General features: G+C 41.2%; 1 protein-coding gene across 1 annotated transcript in view; it reads left to right on the forward strand.

Annotated features, from left to right (window-relative positions):
• LOC124004004 (alpha-1,3-mannosyl-glycoprotein 4-beta-N-acetylglucosaminyltransferase C-like) overlaps positions 1-21,704 on the forward strand; it is a 185,582-nt gene extending 163,878 nt beyond the window's left edge. The window contains exons 4-6 of the mRNA XM_046312724.1: positions 17,525-17,676; positions 19,000-19,147; positions 19,408-21,704. Coding sequence (XP_046168680.1) covers positions 17,548-17,676; positions 19,000-19,147; positions 19,408-20,564 — 1,434 coding nt within the window. The 5' untranslated portion in view covers positions 17,525-17,547 and the 3' untranslated portion in view covers positions 20,565-21,704. The remainder of the gene's footprint in view (positions 1-17,524; positions 17,677-18,999; positions 19,148-19,407) is intronic.
• The last annotated feature ends 406 nt before the right edge of the window (positions 21,705-22,110 follow it).

Below are 22,110 nucleotides of genomic sequence, written 5' to 3' on the forward strand. Positions count from 1 at the left end.
GACAGTGAATACTATGGGTTATGTATGCCCGCGGGCCTCTTGCCTAAAAACTCCCTAGGTGCCTTCCCCTTTCCCCCTGGGAACAAAAACAGAATAACAAAAACAATGTCAATAATCAAAACACAGCATCCTATTTACACACACAGGACATACTAACTCATTGAGTGCTAATGTAACGTTAGCAGGCTGGTAGGGATAAGGTTAGCAGGCTGGTAGGGATAAGGTTAGCAGGCTGGTAGGGATAAGGTTTGCAGGCTGGTAGGGATAAGGTTAGCAGGCTGGTAGGGATAAGGTTAGCAGGCTAGTAGGGCTAAGGTTAGCAGGCTGGTAGGGATAAGGTTAGCAGGCTGGTAGGGATAAGGTTAGCAGGCTGGTAGGGATAAGGTTAGCAGGCTAGTAGGGCTAAGGTTAGCAGGCTGGTAGGGATAAGGTTAGCAGGCTGGTAGGGATAAGGTTAGCAGGCTGGTAGGGATAAGGTTAGCAGGCTGGTAGGGATAAGGTTAGCAGGCTGGTAGGGATAAGGTTAGCAGGCTGGTAGGGATAAGGTTAGCAGGCTAGTAGGGCTAAGGTTATCAGGCTAGTTGGCTTGATTTGTAACAAAACATTTATGAAGTATTCACTTGTAAGCTGGCACAAAAAAATATTATTGCAACAAGCAGTCATGATTGCAAACAAATGAGTTTAATTTGAAGTTTTACATTATAAAGAATAGGCTGTGTTGTCGGGTCCTCCATATTACATCAGCCCCCGGAAAAACATTTTCCCACATGACTTTTGCATTCTTCAGAATTCAGATGTAATATCTCATAAATTGTAAAGTGAGGTCTAACTTTACAATGGGACTTTTGATGAGTATACTAATGCAAATCCATATGTTACATGTTGTTATGTTATGCTACCTACCCTTTAAATGTTGATATTTGGTTGTGTTGACAACCAAACACAATTCAATATTACTTTTGTAATATGGTAAATAGCCTAAAGTTAATGCTTCCTTGCAAACGAATGTAACATTCAACCTTTATTCTGAGTTATAATAAAAGTTACTCCAAAATGACAAAATACATTATTTAACATTCATTTCAATTAGGCACACGATCATCTGAAACACTACCAAAATGAACTGCAAATGCATCTTACAAATTTGTAGAGTCACAAGCTTGATTTTGTATTCTTCCCCCTTGGCTTTTGTCCTATTTTGTTGCATTACAACCTGTAATTTAAATTGATTTTTATTTGGATTTCATGTCATGGACATACACCAAATTGTCCAAATTGGTGAAGTGAAATAAAAAAATAACTTATATCCAAAAATTAATAAAGCAGACATGTGGTGTGTACATATGTATTCCCTTTGCTATGAAGCCCCTAAATAAGATCTGGTGCAACCAATTACCTTCAGAAGTCACATAATTTGTGAAATAAAGTCCACCTGTGTGCAATCAAAGTGTCACATGACCTGTCACTTGATCTCAGTATATATACACCTGTTCTGAAAAGCCCCAGAGTCTGCAACACCACCAAGCAAGTGGCACCACCAAGCAAGTGGCACCACCAAGCAAGTGGCACCACCAAGCAAGTGGCACCACCAAGCAAGTGGCACCACCAAGCAAGTGGCACCACCAAGCAAGTGGCACCACCAAACAAGTGGCACCACCAAGCAAGTGGCACCACCAAGCAAGTGGCACCACCAAGCAAGTGGCACCACCAAGCAAGTGGCACCACCAAGCAAGTGGCACCACCAAGCAAGTGGCACCACCAAGCAAGTGGCACCACCAAGCAAGTGGCACCACCAAGCAAGTGGCACTATGAAAACCAAGGATCTCTCCAAACAGGTCAGGGACAAAGTTGTGGAGAAGTACAGATCAGGGTTAGGTTATAAAAAATATCCAAAACTTTGAACATCCCACAGAGCACCATTGAATGCATTATTAAAAAATTGAAAGAATTTGGCACCACAACAAAGATGCCAAGAGAGGGTCGCCCACCAGAACTCACAGACCAGGCAAGGAAGGCATTAATCAGAGAGGCAACAAAGAGACCAAAGATAACCCTGCTGGAGCTGCAAAGCTCCACATCAGAGATTGGAGTATCTGTCCATAGGATCACTTTAAGCTGTACACTCCACAGAGCTGGGCTTTACAGAAGAGTGGCCAGAAAAAAAGCCATTGCTTAAAGAAGAAAATAGGCAAACACGTTTGGTGTTTGCTAAAAGGCATGTGGGAAACTCCCCAAACATACGGAAGAAGGTACTCTGGTCAGATGAGACTAAAAATGTAGCTTTTTGGCCATCAAGGAAAACTCTGTCTGGTGCAAACCCAACAGCTCACATCACCCCGAAAACAGCATGTTTTTCATCGGCAGGGACTGGAAAACTGGTCTGAATTGAAGGAATGATGGATAGTTCTAAATACAGGGAAATTATTGAGCGCAACCTGTTTCAGTGTTCCAGAGATGTGAGACTGGGACGGATGTTCACCTTCCAACAGGACAAAGACCCTAAGCATAACGCTAAAGCAACACTCTAGTGGTTTAAGGGGGAAAATGTCTTGGAATGGCCTAGTCAAAGCCCAGACCTCAATCCAATTGAGAATCTGTGGTATGACCTAAAGATTGCTGTACACCAGCGGAACCCATCCAAGCTAGAGCAGTTTTGTCTTGAAGAATGGGCAATACTCCCAGTGGCTAGATGTGCCAAGCTTATAGAGACATACCCCAAGAGACTTGCAGCTGTAATTGCTGCAAGAGGTGGCTCTACAAAGTATTGACTTCGGGGGGGGTGAATAGTTATGCACGTTCAAGTTGTTTTTTTGTTTTACAATAAAACATATTTTTAATCTTCAAAGTGGTATGCATGTTGTGTAAATCAAATGATACAAACCCCCCAACAAATCTATTTTAATTCCAGGTTGTACAGCAACAAAGTAGGAAAAATGCCAAGGGGGTGAATACTTTTGCAAGCCACTGTATATGTTTTTATGTACAGTACCTTGATGTCACAAACATATCATTTGTACAGTCGTTTATAGAAATATTTTGTTATGTCATATTTGACTGTGTAAAACCCATTGGAACTTTTTTCTCTGAGAGTGAGGCAGATATACTGTATCTCGTTTTGCAACAATATGTGGTTAATTGTCTCGCTGAAATTAAACTATTTAGTGATAGTTTCAAACAAATGCCTGTGTCATTTAACAGCCACGATTAGATGGGAACAAAACACACCAGTCTCATTCATAAGTTCTTTAAACAAACAAATTACCAACATTTCTGAAAATGGATATATAGCATTTTGGAATGAAACTCTTCGTATGTAGATACCTCCTTGTAGATGAGGGATAGTTTTTCTCCCTCACATAAAACATTGATTGTTAATTTTGTTTTGAAACCAGAATCTGTTCCGTTGCCTGCATGTCATCAAACAAATGAACAATAGTGTTTACCTAATGGCTTTGTTGTAGAACACAACCGCTTATTAAAATGGCATCTCATTAGCCGCATTGAGCAGCCATTTTACATAAGATTAATTGGCTTTTTTGATTCTGTCTTGCAAATCTATTCATGTTCATTTTTACAGGAAGCTTAGAAATTGTTTGAAAATGAGGTTCGGCACCTGAGGCAAAAAAGACCAGTGTGCATGGAATATATTTTTACACCTTTTAAAATGCCTTTGTTGTGGATTTAATCATTTGTTTTATTTCTAGTTAAACTTACTTTTTAAAAGTGTTTTTGTATTATATTCTCTATTTTATTGTATTGAGAATCAACATCATACATATGGGCAAGACAAAAGTGCAACAAGACAAGAGTGCATGTAGGCTACACTATTTGGAGTGTGTAGTGGCTGTGATATGTACAGTGCCTTCGGAAAGTAGTCAGACCACTTGACCTTTTCCACATTTTGTTAGGTCATAGTTTTTTTCCTCTCATCAATCTACACACAATATCCCATAATGACATAGCAGAAAGTATTTAAAAAAAAATCTATTTTAGAATAAGGCTGTAACATAACAACATGTGGAAAAGGTAAAGGGGTCTGAATACTTTCCAAATGTAATGTATGTTTCTGTATAGGACTCACCAGTATGACTTATACTCTAGAATGTATAATATGTGTATATTGCATCATACTTTTGACCAGAGCCCTATGCACTATATAGGGAATAGGCTTCCATTTGGGAGAGACGCAACCCAGGTTCACAGCCTGCCTGAGGCTGGAACAAAACAGAAAAGTTTTATTTTATGTGAAGTATAAAAAACAGTTGGAAACTTTTACCTGATGCTTGCTGAAATACTTAAAAGGTAAGCGATTGTCAGCAGCAGAGACTGACAGTATTATATATACCAGCATATTAACATTTCTTACAGAGAATAGTTGCATATCATACATTTACCATTTTAAAATGGTAAAAAGAAAACGGCACCCTTAGAGTATGTGGTTGTATTTTCATGCGCAACGACATTACATGTCATTAAATACATACGTACTAACTGAAAACATATACCACTTGAAAGTAAAACCACACCCTTGGCTACTGGATGTCGTCACGTTTTTGCATTTGTTTATTTTTAGTCTCTTGTGACTGGGTCATATTTTCATGTGCAATGGCATGACATATCATTACATTCTCTGATTATTGGTGACATGGCATCACCAAACATTTAATCATGGGGTGAGAAAGGGGATCAGACATTGTCACGTTCTGATCTTTGTTTCCTTTGTTTTGTATTTATTTAGTATGGTCAGGGCGTGAGTTGGGGTGGGCAGTCTGTTTTTTTATGATTTGGGGATTTGTACGTTTCGGCCTAGTATGGTTCTCAATCAGAGGCAGGTGTCATTAGTTGTCTCTGATTGAGAATCATACTTAGGTAGCCTGGGTTTCACTGTTTGTTTGTGGGTGTTTGTTTCCATGTCTGTGTTTTTCACCACACGGTTCTGTTTTGGGTTTCGTTCATTCCACGTTTATTGTTTTTTGTATTCAGTTGTTCATGTGTACTAATTTCTTATTAAAAGAACCATGGACACTTACCACGCCGCATATTGGTCCTCCGATCCTTCTCGCCTCTCCTCTTCAGAAGAAGAGGAGGAAATCCCTTACAGACATGGAAAATTAGCCAATGTCATCAGAGTAGAAATGTAGTTAGTCTTTGCTCTGAGCATAAATGTCAATGTAAATCACTCTTTAATTAAAGTGTAATTGCTTGACATGCCGGTTAGTGCCTCATTTGATTTTGTCTGATTATAAGACTAAACATCCATTACTGATTGGATTTTTTTTCTTCATAAAACATCTCATGAAATTAGCATCATACTTATCTTTTGGTGATATATCATTTACAGTTGAGTCATTTATATATTTGCAGACCTTTTTTATCCGGAGTGACTTTAAATATCAAACAAAGAAGAAATATACTAGTAGATATTTAGCATGTTTTTGACAAGTAAGTCAAGTCACTCATGATGGCCACTAATGTCTGGGAGATGACTCAGACTATACTCAACACAGGAGTGTTAGAACGGCACTACCTGAATTGTTGTGAGTAAGACTGGAGACATTATATCTGAAAATAGCCCATTAATGAACACAACACATCTCATAGTACACAGGGATCCAGACAGACAAAGACACCAGACAGACACAAACAAGCATGTGTAAATGTGGAAACATCCTCATTAGCGTGTTGTCATTGTTAGTAACTTGACATTATTAATAGAAGCAGCGTTTGCATATACATACAGTATCTGGTGTGACCACCATTTTCCTCATGCAGCGCGACACATCTCCTTTGCATAGAGTTGATCAGGCTGTTGATTGTGGCCTGTGGAAAGTTGTCCCACTCCTCTTCAATTGTTGTTTGAAGTTGCTGGATATTGGCGGGAACTGGACCACGCTGCCGTACATGTCGATCCAGAGCATCCCAAACATGCTCAATGGGTGGCATGTCTGGTGAGTATGCAGGCCATGGATGAACTGGGACATTTTCACCTGACAGGAGTTGTGTACAGATCGTTGCGTCGTGGGACCGTGCATTATCATGCTGAAAGATGAGGTGGTGGTGGTGGATGAATGGCACAACAATGGGCCTCAGGATCTCGCCAGAGTATCTCGGTGCATTCAAATTGCCAACAATAAAATAAAGTCATGTTCGTTGTCCGTAGCTTATGCCTGCCAATACCAAAACCCCACCGACACCATTGGTCACTCTGTTCAGAACGTTGACACATGCCCATAACAGTTGAAACCGGGATTCATCTGTGAAGAGCACACTTCTGCAATGTGCCAGTGGCCATCGAAGGTGAGAATTTTCCCGCTGAAGTCGATTACGACGCCAAACTGCTGTCAGCTCAAGGCCCTGGTGAGGACGACAAGCACTCAGATGAGCTTCCCTGAGACGGTTTCTGACCATTTTTGCAGGAATTCTTTGGTTGTGCAAACCCACAGTTTCATCAGCTGTCCGGATGACTGGTCTCAGATGATCCCACAGGTGAAGAAGTCGGATGTGGAGGTCCTGGGCTGGTGTGGTTACACATGGTCTGTGGTAGTGAGTCCGGTTGGTCGTACTGACAAATTCTCTAAAACGACGGTGGAGGCAGCCTAATGGTAGACAAATTAACGTTACATTCTCTGGCAACAGCTCTGGTGGACATTCCTGCAGTCAGCCTGCCAATTGCAGGCTCCCTCAAAATTTGAGTCATCTGTGGCATTGTTCAACAAAACTGAAATTGTTATAGTGGCCTTTGATTGTCCCTAGCACAAGGGGCACCTGTGTAATGATCATGCAGTTTAATCAGCTTCTTGATATGCCACACCTGTCAGGTGGATGGACTGTCTTGGCAAACTCAGTGGATTCTTTGGGGCATGTAAACGTTCCAACGTTCCTTCCACGTTCCTTCCCCACACCATTACACCACTGCCACCAGCCTTTACCTTTAACCCCAGGCAGGATAGGGCCATGGAATCATGCTGCTTATGCCAAATCCTGATGCTGCCATCAAAATGTCACAACAGGATTAGGGATTCGTTGGACCAGGCAATTTTTTTCCACTCCTCAATTGTCCAGGTTTGATGGTCTCGTATCCAATGGAGTCGCTTATTCTTGTTTTTAGCTAATAGGAGTGGAACCTGGCATGGTCGCTTGATGCAATAGCCCATCCGTGACAAGAACAGACTAGTTGTGCCTTACAAGACTCTGTTCTGCACACCACTCTTGTACTCAGCCTGATAGCTTGCACGATTCTTGCCATTCTCCTTCAACCTCTCTCATTAGACTGCCACTGACTCGCAAAGTTGCTTAGGTCACTAATTTTGCCCTTTCTAACATTCAATCAAACAGTAACTGAATCCCATGATGCATGTGTCCCTGCTTTATATAGGAAGCCATGACTCACTGTCAGTAGGAGCAAACAATTTCCATGAACGGGGTGGTGTACCTAATAAACTGGCAACTGAGTGTATATTTACAGTACCAGTCAAAAGTTTGGACTCACCTACTCATTCAGGATTTTTATTTATTTTTTAGACATCAAAACTATAAAATAACACATAAGGAATCATGTAGTAACCAAAAAACTGTTAATCAGATCAAAATATATTTAGTATGAGATTCTTCAAAGTAGCCACCCTTTGCCTTGATGACAGCTTTGCACACTTTTGGCATTCACTCAACCAGCTTCACCTGGAATGCTTTTTCAAAACTCTTGAAGGAGTTCCCACATTTGCTGAGCTGCAATCTGAGTTGAAGTTAACTGTAATGAACTTGTCCTCTGCATTAGAGGTAACTCTGGGTCTTCCTGAGAGACAGTTTCATTATAGTGCTTGATGGTATCTGGAGCATCAGCATTTGTGGGTTCGATTACAGGCTCAAAATGGCCAGAACCAAAGGACTTTCTTCTGAAACTCGTCAGTCTATTCTTGTTTTGAGAAATGAAGGCTATTCCATGCGAGAAATTACCAAGAAACTGAAGATCTCGTTCAACACTGTGTACTACTCTCTTCACAGAACAGCGCAAACTGGCTCTAACCAGAATATAAAGAGTGGGGGGGCCCAGTGCACAACTGAGCAAGAGTACAAGTACATTAGAGTGTCTAGTTTGAGAAACAGATGCCTCACAAGTCCTCAATTGGCAGCTTCATTAAATAATATGTGCAAAACACCAGTCTCAACATCAACAGTGAAAAGGCGACTCTGGGATGCTGGCCTTCTTGGCCAGAGTTGCAAAGAAAATGCCATATCTCAGAATGGCTAATAAAAAGAAAAGATTAAGATGTGCAAAAGAGCACAGACACCAGACAGAGGAACTCTACACTGTATTTCTGATCAATTTGATGTTATTTTAATGGACAAAAAATATTGTGCTTTTCTTTCAAAAACAGGGACATTTCTAAGTGACCCTTCATCATAGCTGAAGGAATAGTAATATTCCACATGTATCACATATTACTTACTAACAAGAACGTTATCCTCAATGAAATGTACGGTACTATGTATGATATGTAATATGTATCATATATTACTTATTAACAAGAACTTTATCCTCAATGAAATGCACAATTCAAAAATTGTGGCTCAACTACAATAGTGTTGGATTGCCTGGTCAGGGATATTGGCGATAAATGTCTTTTTAGTGATCCAGCCTCATCAATTATTAATGCTGAATGAAGACTGGGTGGATGCTGGATGCAGGTTTATAGGATACTCTCCATAAGTCAGTCTAGCTATGGAAGAGATGTACAGTATACTGTCTTTCCGAGACGGCTGTCAGAACATACTGCTGTTTAGGATGCTTTAGTCCACTCGGAAGAATGGACATTTTTCACTAAGGTAGGCTACTGGTATCTTACTTTCTTATGTCTACAGTAGTTGTGTAAAGTCGTTTGATATCATGGTTTGTCAGAACATTTTTACAGAAAGAACTGTATTGTACTGTATCTTAATTTGTGTTGCGTCTACTTATGTAAAGTTTGATATTATGGCTTGTGGGGACTCAATCGTTTGATGCTTGGGCGTTATGTTTAGTGAGGTGTTTTAGGGTTTTGCTAGTAAAACATAACATTTACATTTTTTGCATTATGTACACAAATTAAAATATACAGTTTAATGGAATGGCACAGTTATTCAGTATCTATCTGCTCCTCACTTGTTCAGTCCTGTCAATTTGTTACAGTACTTTTCCTTCATGTACTAAACCCAATGAAATGAACACTATTCATCTCTGGTTGTCTACTTTCCTCATCCCAGAGGCTCATTTCCTAAGAGCACTTCTTCTCTGTGTGTGTGTTCGTTTCTCTCTTGTCAGACTGGTGGGAAACTGGGCCATCTTATTGTCTCTCTCTGGTCTCTCATTTCAACACCACGGAGAGACGGAGCCCTTTGAATAGCCTGCCAGTGGCCTGTCCTCCCTGCACTCAATGTGTGAGGAGGAGATAACATGAGAATGCACTATCTTCCACAAGACCCTTGCCCCTTCAGCCATTTTCTCATTTCACAGATTTGACCAGGAGGTGAAGTTGGCTTTTTAAGAGCTTTCAAGGCAAGTCCCCTGTCTACCTCCCGACTCCCTTCTCCCTAACTGACGAAGAGAGAGAGAATTCTCTCTCTTTTTCTATCATCTCCTCATGGCTTTTTTCTCTCGCCCAGAGCAGAAAGATAGAGTGGGCTTGCTGACAGTTGTCTGAGGAGAGGAGAGAATGCACATGGGGCCTCTGGTTCTGGTTTATTGCTCCAGGGTAGCCGCGGCATATGTTGATGACATGTGACGTCATACACAAAGGGCAAGGTGGGAGAATCAGTGTGCAGCAGCAGGGTTGCCCAACGTGCAGGTTAGCCATGGGCTGAATGTACTGTAGCCCACCAACGGCGATGAATTAACCGAGTATTTTGACACTAGATAATTACTTCCGAATATGTTAATTTAACCATGTGGTACTCTAATGCTACGGCATAATTTGTGTCACAGTCTGTTTCTAACAGTATCAAATTGGTCTGACGCCAAAGATAGTGTTGTAACAGAAACAGTGTGTCGGCATGTGTATGTCTGTGTGTCTAGTACAACCATGTCCGGTGTGTTATCTAGTGGAAATGAGCCAGACAAATTGCGGCCCTACATCTCCAGCTCTCTCCACTGGGCCTCTGGTCGAGAGCTAATCTGGGTCAGAATGCTAACGGCTGAGAATGGCCTGAGAGAGGCTCACTCACACATGAATCATTTCTCACGCCTCCCGTCTTCATTATGCTCGCCACTGATGGAACCACAAAGCCTTTCATCTTTCTCTCTGACCCTAAAGGTAAATATCGAGATAACATTCTGGAAGCATCCTGGCTCCCAATTCATAGTAGCATTCGTCGCCCATCGCCCCCATCACAGAGACACGTTGGTGTTGCTCCTTTGTTTGATCAGACCCTGCCCATACAGTGAAACTCATATCCACTTTCAACTGGCCACTGTGATGTGACAAATGTATGTCGACAGATCACTGTTCTCTCTCTCATTATAGTTATCTCTTTAATTGATATCAATGCGGTCAAAATGAGAAAGGCAAATCTCCCTATCAAATCCAACATCACAGTGATACAGGCAGTTAATTATCAGTTGTTAAATTGTCCAGGCTTGGCATGCCTCCATTTGGTGGCCTTGGAAATATATGATACAACCTTTTAGCTCTGTCTCCGGCCAAATAGAAAGAAATGTAAAAATAAAAAAAATAGAATACAGACCAATCCAATGTTGAACAGCCCTCCTTACGATTGCGTTTCAATCAAGGCTAGCACAGAGCTATCAAGAGTGCTTGTACTGCAGCCAGAGGACCGCCATTTGTTCCGAGTGTTTGAAGCCTGATTGCTCTGAAGCTAGCATCAATGAGCGACACATGTTCAATATTTTATGAGGAACCTATTCTAGAAGCTAGAACACCTGTGCAAGAACACCTGGTCCTTGCATGAAAAGGCCATGGTGGTAACGAATGGGAATTAATTTTAGGGCTTTGTACGTGGATCCAAATTACGCTGGACTTAGATTAAACATAGTGTCCTTCCTTGGAAATCATAAAAAATTGGCAGCAGCACTGTTGAGTTGGAAGCATCCAAAACACTATGGACTTCTGGCAGACATAGGGAGGCATAGGGATATGCGGGAGGCAGCGGTTTTGTTATTTCCTGTTCCAAGGGTTGTTGCTCGCGAGGCACTCCACCAGGCCATTATGGGAGAACACCTGGAGCTGCACCACTGCCTCATTGGCTCCCATGAGGCGGTGGTGGCGGCGAGGGCCAGCTTGGACAGCGAGTCAGGGGGGAATACACACACAGTGCGCAAACACACACACAAACAGTGTGTCCAAGGGGAAACACACTCAGACTGCTGACAGCGGTGATAGGCCTGGAGCAGGAGGGGAGTGTGTGTGCATATCTATTTAAACCTTGGCACCGCTGTCCAACCTCTGGAGCTCCACACAGCCAGCCAGCCTGTCGTAACCTGCTACCGGTAGAACACAGTGTCTGGGCCCGGTGACGATGACCAGATCTGATAAGGTGTTGGCAGCTAAGTGAGCACAAAGCCATGTGCAGACGGACTGAGCAGCAAACACGAGGGGTGCAGAATCATTGGAGCTGTGCCTGTAGTTTCAGTACAAGTTAGAATACGAGTTAGTGGAATACAAGTTAGTAGAACAGGAGTTGTCCTCTCAGGGTAGGGAACATGATTGACAATGTTTCAGCCTTGAACAATTGTAGCCTTGTTGCATGATGAAGTTGCTTTAAACTTTTTCAGTTACCGCTCTAAAGAGGGATAAGGTACCAATAGTAATCCTCTTCGGTATGCTGCCTATGTTGATAATTCAGCATCTTTACAAAATAAGTCTATATCTGGCAGTCCATTAAGTCTTTGTAGATGATAGATTCTCATTGTGTGACAAATTACATAAGAATGCAGTAATTGGTAAACTGTTTTACCAATTTCAATTTGTTTAAATACATTTTAAAAATCACTTCATAATGAAGGGAGTTATTATTCCTCGCTACATTACAATTTTGTTATCAACAGCAGCCTCCGGTGTTTCCCTCTTGAAAGAAACTGGCTGAAGGCCTGACACAAAGCAACTGCTGAATCCCTACAAATCTGCAGGCTTAATTGATTATTTGTGCAGAGCTGTACGTCTGTGCAGGATACCCAGGGGAAATAATGTCAAACAGATAACAAGATCAAATGTGGGAGAACTGCTTTTTGCTGCCCATTTTATTAAAATGTATGTTCCCCTTTCTCATTCACAATGAGTTTTCCATTCCGATTTTCCCATTACACGAGGCGCGCCTCGTTTTTAAAATGAAGTGTCACTAAATTGGAGAGTTTAAAGTGATTTAGACCCGAAAGAAGTGTTTGTTAAGGGATTATTTTTTTAAACTTATGAACAACACATCGAGAGACTCCAAGGTTGTTTCCACACTCCCAGAGGACAACATTTCATTTTCAAATATTCACTTCGTTATTCCATCTTCCTCAGTGCCCTGCTGCCGGTACTCTGTCTACTAAAGGAATGAATGAATTATGTTGATAGTACTGCACACAAACACTTTGAGAAGGTCGCTATTCTTGATTATTTTATTGCCCGGGCTTGTCAAATGCAGGTTTCAGAGATATTTCACTTTTGCTTTGACAGGTTACCCATTCTGTGTCGTGGTATCTTGAATATATAATTGTATTCCAGTGGGGTAAGTTGAGAGGAGTGGAGCCTTGTGGAATACACATTTTGTTTCACTTCCATAAGTGATAGGTACAGTAGGAGACTTTCATAGGTAGCTATTAAACCATTTCAAACTGATTTGAGTGACCGCTACAGGGTGGCAGTGGTGTGGTTTCTTTGGTTCAATTTACACAGTGGGTCTTTAACAGCACCCACTGAAGAGGTCTGATGTGTCCTGCTGCAATGTTACAGCAGGGAGATAGGAGGACTGATGGAGTGACTGACTGCCAGTAGCCCATTAAAACACACTTACCCCTACTATCTATAGAATTCATTAATTCCTTTAGTAATAAGTAAGCAATAATGTCAGTGTGTTAATTTTTTCGAAAAATAAAACACAAATACACTGCTCAAGGGAACACTAAAATAACACATCCTAGATCTGAATGAATGAAATATTCTTATTAAATACTTTTTTCTTTACATAGTTGAATGTGCTGACAAAAAATCACACAAAAACACAGCAAACCTTCTTGCCACAGCTCGCATTGATGTGCCATCCTGGATGAGCTGCACTACCTGAGACACTTGTGTGGGTTGTAGACTCCGTCTCATGCTACCACTAGAGTGAAAGCACCGCCAACATTCAAAAGTGACCAAAACATCAGCCAGGAAGCATAGGAACTGAGAAGTGGTCTGTGGTCCCCACCTGCAGAACCACTTCTTTATTGGGGGTATCTTGCTAAATGCCTATGTCAGTGTTGCTTCCTAAGTGGACAGTTTGATTTCACAGAAGTGTGATTGACTTGGAGTTACATTCTGTTGTTTAAGTATTCCCTTTATTTTTTGAGCAGTGTATATATATATATATTGATTAGATAATTATTCAACCCCCTGAGGTTAGAATCACCTTTGGCAGTGATTACAGCTGCGAGTCTTTCTGGGAAAGTCTTTTCACACCTGGATTGTGCAACATTTGCCCAATTTTCTTTTCAAAATTCTTCAAGCTCTGTTGTTGATCATCGCTAGAAAACCATGTAAGACTTGCCATAGATTTTCAAGCAGATTTAAGTTTAACACTAACTTGGCTACATTCACTTGGTAAGGAACTCCAGTGTAGATTTGGTCTCATCCTTAATATTAGGGATAGGTGTTCCGAAAGCATACCATGCGATTATCTGAGGACAGTGCCCAGCAAACAAAACATTACAAACAGTAACCAGTCAAGTAGAGGAGTAACAAAAGTCAGAAATATTGATAAAATTAATCACTTACCTTTGATGATCTTCATATGATTGCACTCACAAGACTCCATGTTCTACATTACATGTTTGTTTTGTTCGATAAAGTCCCTCTTTATGTCCAAAAACCTCTGTTTTGTTGGTGTGTTTTGCTCAGTAATCCATTGGCACAAAGCGCGGTCCAAAAAGTACCATTAAAATGTTGTAGAAACATGTCAAACGATGTTTGATGCCAAGATAATCTGTCTAAAGGGCTATCGCCCCGTAGCACTCAGATCTGTAGCCATGAAATGCTTTGAAAGGCTGGTCATGGCTCACATCAACACCATCATCCCAAACACACATGACCCACTCAAATTTGGATAATGACCCAACAGATCCACAGATGATGCAATCTATATTGCACTCCACACTGCCATTTCCCACCTGGACTAGAGAAACACCTATGTGAGAATTCTGTTCATTGACTACAGCTCAGCGTTCAACACCATAGTGCCCTCCAAACTCATCACTAAGCTAAGGACTGAGTCTGAACACCTCCCTCTGCAACTGGATCCTGGACTTTCTGATCCAAGGTGGTGAGGGTAGGCAATATCACATCCACCCCGCTGACCTTCAACATGGGGGCCCCTCAGTGATATGTCCTTAGTCTCTTCCTGTACTCCCTTTTCACCCACAACTACGTGGCCGCACACGTCAGCAAGATAAAGGAGCTGATCGTGGACTACAGGAAACAGGGTCGAACCCACCGCCATTCATATCGACGCGGCTGTAGTGGAGCTGGTCGAGAGCATCAAGTTCCTTGGTGTCCACATTACTAAGGATCTGTCATAGACTGTTCTCTCTGCTACCGCACAGCAAGTGATACCGATACACAAAGTCTGGAACCAAAAGGACCCTGAAAAGCATCTACCCCAAGCCATAAGACTGCTAAATTGTTTGTCCGAGTAGCTATTTGGTTAGCTATTTAACTAAATGCATTGACCCTTTTTGCACTAACTTTTTTAAATTGTCAAATACTGTATGCTGCTGCTACTGTTTAATATTTGTTACTTTATTCCTAGTTATATATACCCCAATTTATCTCGTACCTCTACACATCGACTCAGTACTGGTATATAAGTTAACATTACTCGTGTATTTATTATTATGTGTTTTACTTTTTACTTTTGGGAAGGGCTCATGAGTTAGCATTTCCCTGTTAGTCTACAACTGTTTACGAAGCATGTGACAAATAACATTTTATTTCATTGAATAGATTCATTGTAGTTAATTACCACATTTCGGCTCTGAACCAAGTTGAATATTTGCTTCTTGAAAACTACAACTCCCTTCAGCCCAGCGTCCCACAATGTTATTGACTTGATTTCTCTCTAGAGAGACACAAAAAAAATGACTGCGGTCGTTTGTTTAATAAGGTTGGCAAAAATGTGACATTGGTTTTTCATTGGAATGTGGTTTGTTAGATGGTTGACAGCATATTGGTAACACATTGGAAATTCAACTCACTTTTGGCTGTCTTTTTCAGTGTGTGAATACACGGTAAGTTGTAATGTCATTGATCAACGTTTCAACCAAACATTACCCAATCATCTATGTTGAAATGCTGTTGTGTGCCCGGTCGGAAGCACCCATAAGTACTGCACTATATAAGGAATAGGGTGCCATTTGGGATGCAGTTAAACAGCCAGTACTGACCCAACCTGCATTATGAGGATACCAACTCCAGCACTCATGTGTGAGAGAAAATACTTTACCACCTAGCCAGCATGAAGCAGAGAAAATGAAATTGCCCAGTTGTGTAATTGTAGTATTCTGTCCGCAGTGGCCCAGGAAACATATATTTTTCTCTCCCCACTGTCATTTTCGTACTTTCCCTTAATAACATAGTTTAACAAAAAAAGACTGAAAGAGGCTTCACAATGTCTGCCAGTGTGACATTTAGCTGTAGCTGACTATTTTATTTGTTTTTACCCCCCTTTTTATCCCCAATTTCGATCTTGTCTCATTGCTGCGACTCCCCAGAGGGCTCGGGAGGGAGGGAGAGGCAAAGGTCGGGTCATGCGTCCTCCGAAACATGACCCGCCAAACCGTAGTTTTTAACACCCACCCTCTTAACCTGGAAGCCAGCTGCAATGATGTATCAGAGGAAACAACGTTGACCGACACCCGGCCACAAGGAGTCGCTTGAGAGTCGTCAGTGAAGTAAAGCATCCCCCTCCCCGGCCAAACCCTCCTCTAACCCGGACGACGCTGGGCCAATTATGCGCTGCCCCTATAGAACCCCCGGTCAGTACCTTAGACCACTGCGCCACTCGGGAGGCCACCGTGGCTGTTGCTTTTTGAGAGAGATGAGATTATAAAGGAGCTGTGTTATCAGGTTGTTGTGTGGAGTCCACTGTGCTGCAGAGTTGTGAAAGTCTCAGTCAGCAATGCAGCTTTTCGGCTTATGTCAGTCGTCTACACTACAGAGGTACCTGTATGGAGAGATAGGGAGGGAGGGATTTGAAAGTGACAAGCTTAAAGTGTAGTTTAAGAGAGCTACTTGTTTGGCTCAAGATTATATTTTTTATATTAATAGAACTCTTGGCTACTAACTAATTGATTAGTTAGTGATTCGTTAACAAGCTAGATGGCCGGTAGTCTAGCGGTAAGAGTGTTGGGCCAGCAACCGAATGTTCTCAACTGAGAGTTTCCCCAAGCCGACTAGGTGGAAAATCTGTTGATGTGCCCCTGAGCAAGGCACTTTACCCTAGTTGCTTTGGATAAGAGCATCTGGTAAATTATTATTTTACTGTTGGCAGGTGTTTCTTGAGGCTACCGTCATAATTCATATGACTAGGATGAAGGTCCCATCAATTCCTATTATTTCCTATTATTTTGTTTTAATACCTTTCCTATTTTCTATTTCCCTTTTTGTATACCTTCACAGTTGGCTTTTACAGTACATGTGGACATATGCCAATGTTGCAATGAAAGGGGAGTTGTCTTTTCAAACGTTTTCAGCTCTGTAACCCATAATTATGCAAAAGTGCAAAAGCATCAACAGCATACGCATAACCAATACCACTGATGATTGAATAAATAGCCGACAAAGAGACAGGATGTGTGTGTGTAGATCCAGAACAGAGAGGTATTGACCAGCCCTTTTCCCAGGTGAGGCAGGCTCCCCCGGTGCTCGATGTGTGTGTGAGTATTGAACTAAGCTTAGAGCTAGTTTGTATTCCATTAAGCATCTCTGGGGCTTTGTAGCAGTGGCAGAAAAGTGTTAGCTGATGCCCAATTGCAGTCTATAAATTATAATTGTCTATTTCTTTGCGGGTTAATCTTTGTATTCTCTGATCTATCTCTGGTGGTACTCGTTGTGTTCTATAATACTTTTTTTTGCAAGTACCATGTTATTTTGAAAATAGCATTTTCCCACTATGCACTATGATCAGGAAGAGTGGAACTAATCTGATTGCTTGAAAGAAAAAGAAAATGATTCATAACCCCTCCACCTGATGGCAGTCTATATATAGGCCGAGCCCGTCTCATGAACTATATGTTCCATCTCAGTGTTGCTACACAGCTTGATAATGTACCTTTCCACCTTTTGTTTCCCTGCAGATCCCAGTGAGAGTGTCTGCATCATGAGGCTGGTGTGGAAGTCCCTGGACAAGATGAGGTGTTTCCGTAAACGCTCCATCATCCCCTTCCTGGGGGTCCTGATCACCTGTTTACTCTTCCTCAATCTGTACATTGAGGATGGGTATGTGCTGGTGAGTCTTTATCTACGGCATCCAGATTAGAACGTTTGTCTGACAAATTCCTAATATGGATGTCATATCATTAACTTTTTTATTTTTTTTAACCTTTATTTAACTAGGCAAGTCAGTTAAGAACAAATTCTTATTTTCAATGACGGCCTGGGAACAGTGGGTTAACTGCCTGTTCAGGGGCAGAACGACAGATTTGAACCTTGTCAGCTCGGGGGTTTGAACTTGCAACATTCCGGTTACTAGTCCAACGCTCTAACCACTAGGCTACCCTGCCACCACTTAAAAGGGCAATACGCAATTGAAACAGTAACAAAGTGTAATCCCCGTCCCTGTTTTGGTAAAAAGCTGAGGGATGGGGCTGGAGTAATGTAAACACTCTCAAATTCATTGACAGAGATATGGATGCAAGGACTGACTATCCATAAGTATAGTTTTAACCATGTTCTGAGGGTTTATAGTTTTTAAAAAATTTTTTAATGTATACTTGTTTGCAAACATTGGCGTAAAAGAGGCTTACATTCTGATGGGGTACGACAGTTAAACTAAGTTAATGATGAGCCATTAGTAGGTTGTTTTCTTTAAGAATCAATGGGTAGATATCATTCATTTATAAGTCCAAAAATGTATGTAGCAACTGCCGAATGCCTCTTTAAGTCATCCAATCTCAAATATGTGGAGAAACCATCTAAAAACTTGGAATTAGATGGTGCCTTGTCTTTCACATACATTTGGAATTGAGAAATGCAGATTTCCACTACTAATGGCAAAGATTAATATCCGCATTAGTCCTCTTTTTAGGTAGGACAACATCAACATTGTATTTTGCGGTGTACGGGCCTGTTGTACCACCCTCCTCCTCTTAAATCAAACAGCATAATTTTCATCCAAGAGTTTACTCTTGTATTTAACCATGTTGTCCCTTTTTATAGTTTCTTGTTTTCAGAGCCAAAGGATTTATTTCTTATTCATGATTCTATCAAATCTTGGTGATCATAACACATTATCTGTATTTGTTATTTAAATTATGGGGGGGGGTGCATATTTTCAATGATCTGGTGCTCTCACGAAGTACCATATCCATGGCAATGTCAATATTAATATCAATGGTCTTAGAAGGAGATGAATTGACTTTGCTGTGTTTTGTTTGTACAGTAGTTGGGATCAAATCAAATCAAGTCAAAGTTTATTTGTAGACCTCACAGTGAAACGCTTACTTACAGGCCCTGACCAACAGAGATGAGATGAGACTTTGGTTTGTTTTGGCATTCACAATGTGAAGTCGTCTCATCTCATCCGATCTTTCGTCTTTGTTCTGCGTTGCAGGAGGAGGACAAAAGGCAACTGAGAGAAACGTCCATGCATCCTTCAAACTCTGAGAGATATGTTCACACCTTTAGAGACCTCACTAATTTCTCTGGAACCATAAACGTCACATATCGTTACCTCGCCGGAACCCCTTTGCCTCGAAAGAGTGAGTGTATCATAGGATGTAGCATAGCATGTCGTGTGTAATTCATTGGCTGTCATTGCATATTGTTTTATTAACAATGGCAAATTAGACACGAGAAATACATTGTAAAAACTTGTTTAAATAATTGAGTCATACATTCATTAATACAATACATTCATACATTTTCGGGCTCATTTTCGGGCTCTCGAAGGCAGTTGTAAAAAAAAATGTAAGTAATCTTTTAATGCACAGCGAAATAATATTTATGTTTTCGTTTACAGAATATCTAACCATTGGACTGTCGTCTGTCAAAAGAAAAAGAGGGAATTACCTCATGGAGACGATCAAATCCATTTTCGACCAGTCCAGTTATGAGGAGCTGAAAGAGATTGTGGTGGTTGTTCACCTGGCGGACTTTGACCTGGCCTGGTGTGAAAACCTGGTGCAGGACATCTCCAGGAAGTTTGCCCACCACATCATCGCTGGACATCTCCTGGTGATCCATGCCCCTGAGGAGTACTACCCATCACTGGATGGGCTGAAAAGGAACTACGACGACCCAGAGGACAGGGTACGCTTCCGCTCCAAGCAGAACGTGGACTACGCCTTCCTTCTCAACTTCTGCACCAACCTCTCAGATTTTTACATGATGCTGGAGGACGATGTGCTCTGCTCAAGGAACTTCCTGACATCCCTGAAGAAGGTGGTCACTTCCAGGGAAGGCTCCTACTGGGTGATGCTGGAATTCTCCAAGCTTGGCTACATAGGGAAGCTCTACCACTCAAGAGACCTTCCGCGCCTGGCCCACTTCCTGCTCATGTTCTACCAGGAGATGCCTTGCGACTGGCTCCTTATTCACTTCCGGGGCCTGTTGGCCCAGAAAGATGTGATCCGCTTCAAGCCCTCTCTGTTCCAGCACATGGGCTACTACTCCTCATATAAGGGAGCAGAGAACAAGTTGAAGGATGATGACTTTGAAGAGGACTCTATTGATATCCCTGACAACCCTCCTGCCAGCCTGTACACTAACATTAATGTATTTGAAAACTATGACGCCACCAAGGCTTATAGCAGTGTGGACGAATACTTTTGGGGGAAACCCCCCTCTACCGGAGACTTCTTTGTCATAATATTTAACAAATCAACTAAAATAAGCAAAATCAAAATCTTGACAGGAACGGACGATCGTCAGAATGATATCCTGCACCATGGAGCTCTGGAAGTAGGAGAGAAGCTGGTGGGGACAAAGAGAGGAAGGCAGTGTTCTTCCTACATCACGTTAGGGGAGTTTAAAAATGGCAACATTGACGTTCAAGACGTGGACCACAAGATTGCCTTTGACATTGAGTGTGTTCGTATTGTGGTGACTGCCAGTCAGAAAGAATGGCTGATTATTAGGAGTATAAGCTTGTGGACTACACAACCCCCCAGTCAATGAGAACAACACAGAAACTATCATCATATCATGTAGGCAACAGTTGGTTTACTAATTCATTTGATAATGTATTCATTTATTGTTGCATGTGTTAATTGATTTAATTCATTATTTTACCCATTTATTTATTTAATTTTATAGTATATGTATTTATATTTGTATCTACAAATCAATCTAGAGTTTTTATATTTGAAAGTATACTTTATTGCTTTTTAAAATTATGGAAAAATGTTTAATGATTGTCTGACTAACCACTTTTATGGACGTTGACCCGTTTTTATGGATGTGAGATCATGGGAAATATCTGTTGGCTATTGTACTCATGTTGTACATCTTATTATTATTTATGTTTCTCAGTGTCTTTCCACATCAAAAGTAGCCTCTGGGTCCTCTGGACTTGAACAGTGTTGATTAAGAAATGACACGCCTGCAGACAAGTATAGACTTAGGAACATAGCATTACTCCAAATGTTCTTGCTATCAACAAATAGCCCCATTCACCCCTTTCCAAAGTTATCGTCATCCTTTACATCTTACCCTACAAGCTTTATGATGGTCATTATGTCTGCGAAAATCCATTCCATCCCTCCTATTAAGGCTGGCGTGGTGTTAGAGAGTTGGAGCGAGCTCTGCAAAAGTATTTCCCTGGCACTGTATGTTCCATCAGAGCCGCTGACAGGAGAACAATGTTTGTTTTCACCCATCTTCTCTAACATCTCAGATTGGAGCGCACAGTAAGGAATGGGGTGGAACTGATAGTTGACATTTTTTTGTCACCACAGCACACTTTTACCGGAGTAACGGTCTGTGTTAGGAGCGCTCTCTGCTCGCTACACCAGCAAACAACAACACCCCTGGAGCTAGGGTCTCAAGTAAATTCACTCTCTTTTCCCAATGATGTGCTCTCAGGCACTAAAGGATCTTCTCTTAGAATGTTTCTGTAATATAGAAACAAATCAACTTTATTTACTCTGTGTGGTAACCGTGGGCCGTGGTATACTAAAATCAACGCATCGTAGACAACATGTGTAGACTAACAATGAAACACTTACTTACGGGTCCATTTCCAACAATGCAGAGTTAAAGACAAGATTTTTTTTAAATAAAAAAAATAGTGACACAAGGAATAAATACACAGTGAATAGCAAATACGAATAAAGAGTAAAAATAACATGGCTATATATAGGAAGTAGAAGATATCATGGCTATATACAGGGAGTACCAGTACCGAGACAATGTTCAGGGATAAAAGGTAATTGAGGTAGCTTCAGCATGTACTGTACTGTACATATACAGTGCCTTCGGAAAGTATTCAGACACCTTGACTTGTCCACCTTTTTTTAGGTTACAGCCTTATTCTAAAATTGAATCAATAGTTTTTTTCCTCAATCTATACACAGTACCCCATAATGACAAAGCAAAAATATGTTTGTAGAAATTTTGGAAAATGTATAAAAATAAAACAATTTTAAATACTACATTTACATAAGTACCTTTTACTCAGTACTTTAGATGCTTTTTGGGAAACTCGAAGCGGGCAGTCATGTGC

Source organism: Oncorhynchus gorbuscha, linkage group LG02, assembly GCF_021184085.1.
Source record: "Oncorhynchus gorbuscha isolate QuinsamMale2020 ecotype Even-year linkage group LG02, OgorEven_v1.0, whole genome shotgun sequence".
Taxonomy (NCBI): domain Eukaryota; kingdom Metazoa; phylum Chordata; class Actinopteri; order Salmoniformes; family Salmonidae; genus Oncorhynchus; species Oncorhynchus gorbuscha.